Here is a 10180-nt window from a genome sequence, read left to right as displayed (position 1 = left end):
TATCAATCACGAAGTAGTGAACTTTAAGATTTCAGAACTTATTTTTTGTAACAGATTAAATGTAATATGGGAAGCTCATACTGCGGCTTTTTGTAATATCTATAACCCCCAACACAGATGGACAGGAATTGATCTAGGAGGCTTGCTTAACTCTTTTAATCATCAGTTTTTTAATGAACCCGTTCCTTGGTCGAATTCCGATCCGATCTTGGTAACAAACTTTGACTTGTTATGTTAGAGGGTATCTTCCTCTTTTTTATGGAAAAAAAACATTATCCAAGAAAGAGAGAACGAATAATGAATGATTCTAGGAGTGTTATATTTGATGTATATTTTGTTTCCTTTTTAAATATTAAAATTAGATTTATTTAAAAGAAAAAATAATTTTATTAAACAGAAAATGTCAGTTTTTGAGAAACTAATAAGGTTCTTTTGTTTCACAAAAGTGAACTCCAAGTAACATTTTGGAATCTTCACAAAAGGTTGAACCAGGCCTACAATATCTACAAGTTTATAGCTACTCATAGATCCCACGGGTATAAAGTATCCGGAAATGATACGTATACCGATTTTACTCACGACGGAAAATCCCGCGTCTAACAAACCTCGGGCGCATATTAACCCATTTATAATCTCGATGTTAAGAACGTTCCCCTGGGACGTTGGATTGCCAATCGGGAGTAATCGCAGGATTTGGACGCGGTGAGTGTATCGCCACTATAACCTAGAAAACACCTAAAAATTCATGATGTGTCATACTTATCTTTACACGTTCTCATCAGATAAATGAATGATATTAGTATTTTATTACGAGCCGTTAGATTCCTGTAGTTTCCCTATTGAGAGATTTTTTTTCTTTTTTTCTTTTTTGTTTTTTTAGAAAAGATATTATTTTCATTTGATTTTGGGGCAAAATATCTCCGTTTTCCTTTTTAGGTCCATTTATCTATAAACGCTAAATATCTAGGCCTTAAATATCTTCTTTCTCTTTCCACCAGAGATACACAGAGCCGAGAGAAAGAAAGAAAGCACACGCTCTTTCTACTTTCTTCTCTCTAAGGCTAAGCCTGTTTCCTTACAGTTTGTTTGTGTTGGGTCTGGGTTTCTTTGATTGCAAACCTAATAGGTATTTGTTGTTATACTTTTTGGCTTAATTTATTAAACTTTGTTTATGTGCAAAGATTTTAATTTTGAAATGATTTTAATGTTTTAATGCAGAAGGTTTGATTGTGAGGGATTAGTGGGTTGTTTGAGTAAGCTCAATAGACATGAAGAACTGGAGGAATTCAGTTGAGAACAACCAAGGTTTGTTTTAGAATTTGCCACTATGCAATGGTGAATTTGATGTTTTGGGCCCTTTATTTTAAGTAAATTATTGAGGGTTCCCAAGTAGTTCTCACCCTCACAGGCAATAGCCCCCTCAATTGCCAACAAGTTACACAAGTCACTGATAAAATGATTTTTTCATTGTTGGGAGTTATTTGGTGATTAGAGGTTTGGAGTCTGTTCAGTTACATCATTTGTGCCAAACCTCTAAGATCCGGAAAGAGAAAACAACAAGAATTTGATATGTGCTCGCTATCTGGTTGCAAGAATGCTTCAACCAGCATTGGGTAAGCAGGGCATAAGACAGGACACGTGGTCCCGTTTTGTTGTGGCGTGTTTAAGATCTTTTTTCGTGTTTGCTCTGTGCTAGTTGAAACTTTGTTGCTAATGACGGTGCTAACAGAAGGGGTTTTCTTTTTAAGTTTCACATCTCTGCATACAAGTCATGTATATTGTAGTGTCTTGATGTTTTGTCCTTTGGTCTTGTGAATTTATTATGTCTAGGAGGATTGAGAACAAACGAGAGAAATTTAGTGGCTGAGATGATTGAGATGAGAAAAGCTCGGACTGCGTTTATGGTGGAGAAATGTCGAAACAGGAATGAAGCAGTCATGTGTCCCAAACCACAGAGGCAAAATATAAGGTCTGTCCGACTATACTTATTTCTCTGTTACTAAATGATGCCTGCTTGTTTTATTGGTTGAAATGTGTTCGCAATATATAAATAAACTTTTACTTTTAAGTGAAGTCTACATTATCTCGAATACAACTCACATTGGCTGAATAGTTGCATTGCTAAAACTGTTTTTCATTAAAATCAAAATGGTGCTGGTTACACCTAGTATAAATGCACCCAGACACCCAGTAGTATTTCTTAGTTATCTGTTTACACCTGATTAGGAGAATTCTTGCTTGAATGAGATTTAATCTCAGATTAAATGTGTAAGAACCAAGATTAATTGAATTATGGCCTAGAGGCTAGTAGTAGTAGATGACGGTTATCAATAGTTAGGTACATAAATTGTAATCTGTCAGAACTCAGTGTAATTTAAGGGCTTGAGCTTCTATTTTGGTCAAAATATATATATAAAGCTGATTTGTTCAAAGCAACAACAGTTTCCAAGGCCACCGAACTACCGGTAAACAATGCAGATGGTCATGCCGATTTTCCCTTTGTAACAACTTGGAAGAGGTGACAGGAAGTTTAGTTAGTAAACGATTTTATTGATTGTAAATGCTAGAATAGAACTCTCCCTTCTTTATGCTCTGAATGAACTTCAGTTCTTATTGAAATCACATCTCACTGTAAATTGATATGAATAATAATGCGACCTTCAGGCCTTGTGGGGGGGAGTTTGCCGACCAAAACATAGCAGGTCAGCTTTCACATATCTTTGCGGGCAAGGTTTGTTATCTGCTACCCCTTTTTATTTCTTTCTATGTTTCGTAACCAGAGTTGTGTTGGCTAACCGTGCTTTTTGCTTCCAGCAGGCATCACCGCCATTTTACTTGGGTTCTCCTCCTATCCGTTCTAGTAACCCTGTAACCCAAGATGCCCGTTTCCGTGAACAGAGGGGTCAAGCAAACACTATTCGTGATTTTTGTATAAAAAGTTCAGAAGTTGATCGGATGTGAGGCATCACAACTATGGCCTGAAACAATTTTCCCACGCATCCACCACACCTACGTATTATCTGTATCAAGTGAGCTTATTCGGTTTTTGCAACTACGAAACTATAGGATTCAATTATCATATATAAAGTTTAATTTCTTCAAGTTAGTTTACCTTCCTTCAAAACTTTGGTTTTGTTAAGAAATTGTCATGTAAATCCTGTAGTTTTTCAGGCCCTTATTATAAACTTAGTTTAATGAATTAGAAACAAAAAGTTTCTGATCTGAGAATGGTTGATGAATAAATTTTATCCTTTTGGTACTATAAGCGTCTGAATTTACCCATTCCGCAAAATCCTTGGAAATATAAATTTCAACTCCAACAGGGAAAACAGATAATAAAAAGAAGAAATGTTATATAAATTACTTCCATTTGTTTGCCCGTATTCTGAACTGGGAGTGCTTAAATGGGTGTCCAGATACTCGTCAAAGACGTGCTTTTATCATGGGCCAAATATCTCTGGGAAGGGTTAATGTTTTCTTTGCTTCATTTTGTCACAGCACCAGAAGTTCATCCGTGGTTGCATAAAAAAGAGACGGCATGGAAAATGCTATCAAGGGAAACCATGGGACACATCTCACTGTTTGGCCTACTAACCATGGGATCCGGCCAGTTGAACAAAGAAAACTCCAATTCTATTTTACCAGAATGGTCTCTGTGAACCACATGTTCTGCCTTGTAGTTTCAATCCTAAGAATTGAGTCCGAAACTGTAACTTCCCATGGCCCGATAAAAGAAAAAGCTTCAAGAAATAATTCCTCCGCTGATATAATTCAAATGATTCAGCAAATACCTGATTGCAAATGATATCACTTGGATGTGATTTTAGATTTTTGAAAGTTCAAGCATATCTGGGGATGCGCATACATGGTATTTTGCATTTATACTCTACTACAGACCAAAATAGACAATTTTTTTGCATAATGGAGGTCAATTTCAGGTTATGGTAGGGCTGTTTAACTCATTGGGTCCAATTTCTGCAACAGAGCAGAAATTGACTGGAGAATACATGCTCTATTCTGCAAGGTTCACATTTGATTTCACCTCTGATGTTACTTCTTAGTAAACCTAAAAGAATGGGTTCTGCAACTTAATATGGGATCCAGTGGAAATTCCTGCATTGACAATCACGCTTAGGTCACTTGTAATACATGCCTGAAATTAAAGAACACAGACAAATGCTAATGCAACAACTAGCATAATAAACTCACGAAGATAGTATGCAAAAGATAAAATTCACACAGAACAAATAATTAGATGGTGCTTGTTCACATCAACAACAACCATCAGTGTTTCTCAACACCGATTTCTGAACATTTCAATGTAACCTTAAAGGCAATACATATCGTGAAGATTATAAGGTCAATCAAGAAATAGCACCCCTTCACGTAAAACCCAACAAGCACCTTCTCTAATTCGTACGAGATAAAACATAATATAACACACCTAAGCCTGCAATTAACAATCAAACACAAGCGAGTGTCTGAATGTATTGAAAAGAAAAATTGGATCGACCAAACTGGTTTGAATGACCTGGTGCCAGTTTATGAATTTCCTTGAGGCTCTTGTCCTGTATATCATAAGAAAAACTTTATCTTGGATTAGTAATACCATCTTCGACGAATTACTTTCTACTTCCTCTACCAGCAATACATCAAAGTCAGGGGGCCGTGGATACGAAATTATCAATTCTTGGGGATAAACATGATATTTTATAATCCATTCCGTGTAGTCAGTCTTCATCCAAAATTTCAAAACTAGAAAGTGAAGCAGGACCGACAATTAGATGTAAGTGACCCCTACACTCCCCGAAGAATTTAACCATCATTTTATCCCCTACATTAGGAAGAGAACAGTAGGCTGGCATTTTCATTCTTAGTTCTCGATCAACATTAAAATAAAAAGAATTCCCTTCTACTGATGGGTCAATCCAGTGCAATGAACCTTTCCAAAATACTCCACTTTTATAGAGGAAGCTACGACGAGGTGCAGAAAAAACATCTCCAGAAAGCAGACAAAGTAGCAGTTTCAGATGAGTATATCTCCAATTGAAGATCCACATTGGCATCAGAATCGTCAGGTTGTTTAGTGAACCAAATGCAAACAACTTTGTACTACCATCTGCATCCCTCCGAAACTAAATGAGAACTACAACTACACCTCTATGCAAAATGTTCCTTAAGAGCTTGCCTGCGTGGTCGTGCAATGATTCAATGTCTTCGTAAACGTGGTAATTAATGTAAAATATGGGATTTCATTTCAATAAGAGGTTGCACAAGTATACTTACCAAAATGTGAGAAGTTGCAATCATTACCAAACCTCACCATTTGATTCCGCCTGTCCTTTATGTGCTCATTTGTACGGCAAGGATCAAAGATACTGAATCCATTTTCTTCCATGAATTACACTCTACAAAATGCATGAGAAAACAAATGTTAGACAAGTTTCAAGCCCTCCAAAACAAATATAGTTAGTAGCTTAGAGTCAGAGACCAGCATCCAACAGCAAATCCTAACTCGTTTACTTTTACTGTTAATCTTAGTTTTGAGTACAAAAATAAGAAAAAATGAGACTGCCTTCAACGTTAAAACTTCTTTAGGACTCCAAGTAATAGGCTGCATCTTTCTTGGACTTTCATCGTCTTCTCCATTTTGTTGTGGTTGATTTTGTAGTAGTGGTAGAGCAACATCGTCGTTTTGATGTGGTTTGAAGAACAAGTATGTACCAGCGTGAGATGGAGCATGGCCATATGAACCTGAATAGCCTCCTGCTAGGGGATACCCTGCTGTTGGATACCTATGACCACCACCCATGTAAGGTCCATGCCCTGTTACATACATTTTTAGATTAGAAATCAGTAATTTAACATAAAACAAGATCAATTTCAGCTACCAGTCTAATGTAAAAGATCAGAATGTTATCCTAGACTTAGGCCACAACTACAAAATTTGATTCCACTGAAAAAGGGTCCTCCTGGATGCATCACTACTCACATGATAAAGATACCAACTGCAATATAAAAACATCAAATGATTGGTAAACAGACAACACAACACCAATTACAAATCGCTTTGTTGCTAGCTTAGTTCCTACGCATGCACATAGTCATCTAGGCAATGCCTCATTTAGTACTTCTCATTTCAACCTCACCAGTAAAGTGGAAGAATTGGGTATTGAAAATTAAGAACCAATCTCAACTATGCCAACTCCACAGAAAATATAAATCGTGCTACAGGTTAAAAGAAACAATGGCTCGAAAACCCTTGATGATCTCAATATATGTAGATACCACTACATTAAGAGAACATGTACCTATGTGAGGTGGAGCATGTTCATAGGGACCTGGATAATCTCCAGCTGGTGGATACCCATGACCACCATGAGGAGGCTACGCTGGATATACGCCAGAGGGATGTCCTCCATCAGGGCCATGATGACCACCGCCTAATTCTGAAGCCATACGAGTGAATCATCCAAAAGAAGTGAATTGGCACTTAATTGTACAATAAAATGAGCTAGCTACAAGTGGAGAATGACCAAAGACCAATTGGAACTCGTTCAGGTACAAGATTTCTACTTTTCATCTTGAAGAGGACGGAAATATGAGGCCAACGGCGAAAGAACGAAGTCATTCCAAGTTCGTATGAAGAAGTTATGAGCAAAACAAAAGCTGGGGGATCAAAAGGCAAAATGGTCATTTCAGAGCCCAAGTGCTATTGGCACACTCACTGTTCGTTAAGAGGCACCTCCTGTTAAGGGCTGACCTTCCCAAGAGAAATGGTATGCACAGTCCAGTTTATTGCAAATGGGGAAACCAGCATTTTAAATTCTGTTAAAGGCACCCGATTATTAACTCAGGGCACCTGCTCTTTATTCTTCAATCGAGTTTTCCGTTGAAACGGAGAACCATGTTTTCCGATTACCCAGGCGAGATAATCATGGTAGTGCTGTGAAACAGAGAAGAAGACTGCGGTTACAGTGGGTTATTGAAGACGATGAAGAGAGTGATGATGGTTGCTGGCGTTGTTTACTACTAACATGAGAAGAAGAAAATGGAGCTGATGTCATTGCTGGCAGACCAGAATGGATTGATTACTTCTGCTGATGGCAGTTGAGATCGAGCCGTAATGGGAGATAGATGAAAGAAAAGACAGGGCTGTGATATTTACGTACGGATATTTGTGAAGCAGTAGACGTCATGAGTTATTGAGTAATGGCAGTTACTGGCACACGAGAAATACACAGAAGATGATGGACTGGTGATCGATGAGCAGGAGGTTGCTGGCAGTTTCTACTGCTAGTATCGATGACGAGTTTGAGATGATAAACAAAGAAGCTCGAGAGAAGAATGAACAGAGTCTGCTGTGAAGGTTGCTGCCATGGAATCATGGATGTGCTGTTGAGTATTGATGGGAAGGTTAATGGCTGTAGTTTGCTTGAGTTTCAGGGAGATGCTGCCATTGAAGATGAGTAAAATATGAGGAGGAGTTAATCGTGGCAGTGTTAGGTCTCTGTTAGTAATGATAATTGCAGTAAATGCCGGAAACGGTGGTGGTTAATGGAAGAAGAACGCTGCTGTGATAATGAACGCTCAAGTTAACGAGTTGTTGTTAAAGGTTGTTGTTGCTGTGGTCAAATAGGTTTAAGCTCGAGAAGAAGTCGATATTATGAAGTATGAAAGAATCTCTAGCAAGAACAACGAGATTATCTCGTTTAGCAGTTGATACGAACACAGGGAAGTAACCAGTTAACTTGGCCAAGAAAACAGCTGGGATATATGGTGCTCGAGTGTGATTAATCCGAGAATTAATGAACATCCAGAATCCGATATATTGGAGGTTGAGAGTTTGTGGCGGCAGAGAACTCAACTACTTGAGCGAGAATTCAGAATCTTGAGTTTTTGTGCAAGATATGGACTGAAAACCAGCTGGAAAACACTCACCAACAGCTGCTTTTGCTGATGATTTTAAAGATGAACGGTGGATGATAAACACGATTTTAGGGTTTGAGTCGGCTAAGGAGAGTTGGGTGTTTATAAGATTCGAAATTTCAGTTATAAAGAGCTATAAATAGAGGGTCGAATCATCAGCAGAAGTCCTGATAGAATTTCAGAAGCTTATGGAGTTCAATTCATGCACAAATAGCTCGAGTTCGTGGCAACTTCAGGAGACATAGCTCAAGCTTCTTTTCGTTTGTAGTTTAAACTCTACCTTATCTCTGATTTGTTTATGATAAACTCCATTATGTCTAGCTAATTTATTTATTTGATTGAGGATGATTTTTTAGTGCTAAATATGATTTAAATTATAAAATAAATCTATTTTGAGTTATTCACAAAATTTTCGTGTGTTTTTACTACAGTGAATATTCATGATTAATTCTAAAATTGTTTAGGTGGCTAACTAAATCGTTTTATCAATTAATCTAATGCTAGTGAAGTTTTAAAAGATAAGTGTAATAGTCTATTAAATCTTTACAAAAGTAGAAATCGTAAAACCTTGCAGAGGGATTTTGTGGAGGGTTTGCGAGTAAAAACCACCCTAGAAAGTAGATCTTGAGCTAAGAGTCTAACTACTAGGATCAACCTATAATTCACGAAAGATAAATCATTCGACCAAATTACATCTAGAGTGAGCTACTATTAGGTGGTTTATAAGAATATAATCTAGTATTGGAGAGCTTCCGTACTCCGTGATTTAAGGAATTTAGGGGATAGCACTGAGCTAGCTGTTATTCTACGGTTGGTAATAATCTGTGATTAACAATAAATAGATGAATATATTAATTTAATGAATATTTAGTACGAAGAAGGATTCCTTGATCATAATTTATCTTTATTGTTTAAAACTAAATATCAATTACTTTATTATTTACTTTGTTTTCAAAACCTAAAAACAAAACCCCCCCTTTGTGACACTTTCAACAACTAAAACTCACAGTTCTTCGTGGGAACGAATCTTATTTACTGCTATATTATTCATTAGTAAAGTAGAAGATAACTAAATTAATTTGTGCACCTACGACACAATATAACTACTTACTCAAGAATAAAACTATGCACAAATTAATATTCATTTCACTTGTGATGGAACATCCAAAACATCTTGTGATGCAACATCCAAAACAACTTGGGGTGGAACCTCCAAAACATCTTGGGATGGAACCTCCAAAGTATCTTGTGATGGAACCTCCAAAGTATCTACATCTTTCGATGGGATGGGTTCTTGTTGCTTAGCTGTAACTTCAACTGCATCTTTCGATGGGATGGGTTCTTGTTGCTTAGTTGTAACTTCACTTGCATCTTTCGATTCACTTGGTTCTTTTTGATCAGTTGTTTGTTGTGTAATTCTAGATTTTCCAAATCTCTTCCAATTAAATTTTCAAAATGTTGTTGTAAGTCAATACCAAAAAGACAAAGGTTTTGATCAGTACCACTATCTGGAAGGAGGTCTGCATACTCTTTAATGTAAACTCCTAACCCAGAGTTTGCCAAGTTTAAATATTCTCCGACAGAGAGCTGATCGATCTATTCCAAACTTGGAATATCAGTAAAAAAAAGGTACATCCAACACCAGAAAAGCTCCCGCCGCCGATTCAACGTTATAGTCTTCAGATTTCTGAGACATAGATTCAACTAAAGCCTTTGTTTGTTGTATAGTTGTAAGCAACTCCTTTGGTGCTACCTTCTTAACTTCAAGTGGATCAGTATGCAAAAAACAATTGAAACTCTCAATATAAAGCTACTTACGTATCAATATGTATTGCTATGCAACAGTACATACCACTACAAGAATATAAGTATTTGTTAGTAGCAAGCAATATCTTTAGACTACATACTAATAACCTAAAGGATAAGCTAAAGTAAACGTTAATGTAAGTATCTATGAGTATCAAGCAATATCTTTAGACTACATACTGATAAGCTAAAGTAAACTTTAAATGATACTTAGACTACATACTGATAATCTAGTTACTTGTGTTTTTTTTAGACTACATACTAATATAGCAAGCAATATCTATGAGTAGCAAGCAATATCTATGAGTAGCCAGTAATATCTTTAGACTAAAAACTGATATGCTACTTACTTGTGTGTGTTTTTGGATATTTTTCTCTTCTATCTCTTTGAAATTTTGCTCCAAATTAGATCTTACCCAGTACCTAACCTCACAACGCTGAACTT

General features: G+C 36.8%; 1 protein-coding gene across 4 annotated transcripts; it reads left to right on the top strand.

The window, feature by feature from the left end:
- Positions 1 to 995: 995 nt before the first annotated feature.
- LOC113293658 lies at positions 996 to 3247 on the top strand. 4 transcript variants are annotated; one of them, XM_026542227.1, is made up of 5 exons: positions 996 to 1126; positions 1219 to 1305; positions 1831 to 1969; positions 2665 to 2702; positions 2818 to 3244. In XM_026542227.1, the coding sequence occupies exons 2-5, from the start codon at positions 1269 to 1271 to the stop codon at positions 2859 to 2861; spliced, it is 258 nt and encodes an 85-aa protein (XP_026398012.1). In that variant the 5' UTR covers positions 996 to 1126; positions 1219 to 1268; the 3' UTR covers positions 2862 to 3244. The 4 variants fall into 4 exon arrangements, with proteins under 4 accessions (XP_026398012.1, XP_026398009.1, XP_026398010.1 ...); XM_026542224.1 differs by having other exon boundaries at positions 2665 to 2731; positions 2815 to 3243; XM_026542225.1 differs by having other exon boundaries at positions 2665 to 2731; positions 2818 to 3240.
- The last annotated feature ends 6933 nt before the right edge of the window (positions 3248 to 10180 follow it).

This window comes from Papaver somniferum, chromosome 7 (assembly GCF_003573695.1).
Source record: "Papaver somniferum cultivar HN1 chromosome 7, ASM357369v1, whole genome shotgun sequence".
NCBI classification, from domain to species: Eukaryota; Viridiplantae; Streptophyta; class Magnoliopsida; order Ranunculales; family Papaveraceae; genus Papaver; species Papaver somniferum.
This window is presented reverse-complemented; position numbering and strand designations above follow the sequence as displayed.

Bases quoted from the DNA above. Each gene is read 5' to 3' on its own strand.
- LOC113293658 (XM_026542224.1), top strand. From the start codon at position 1,269: ATGAAGAACTGGAGGAATTCAGTTGAGAACAACCAAG. The intron at 1,970-2,664 runs GTCTGTCCGACT...TGCGACCTTCAG, and splicing joins CCACAGAGGCAAAATATAAG to GCCTTGTGGGGGGGAGTTTG. The intron at 2,732-2,814 runs GTTTGTTATCTG...TTTTGCTTCCAG, and splicing joins CACATATCTTTGCGGGCAAG to CAGGCATCACCGCCATTTTA.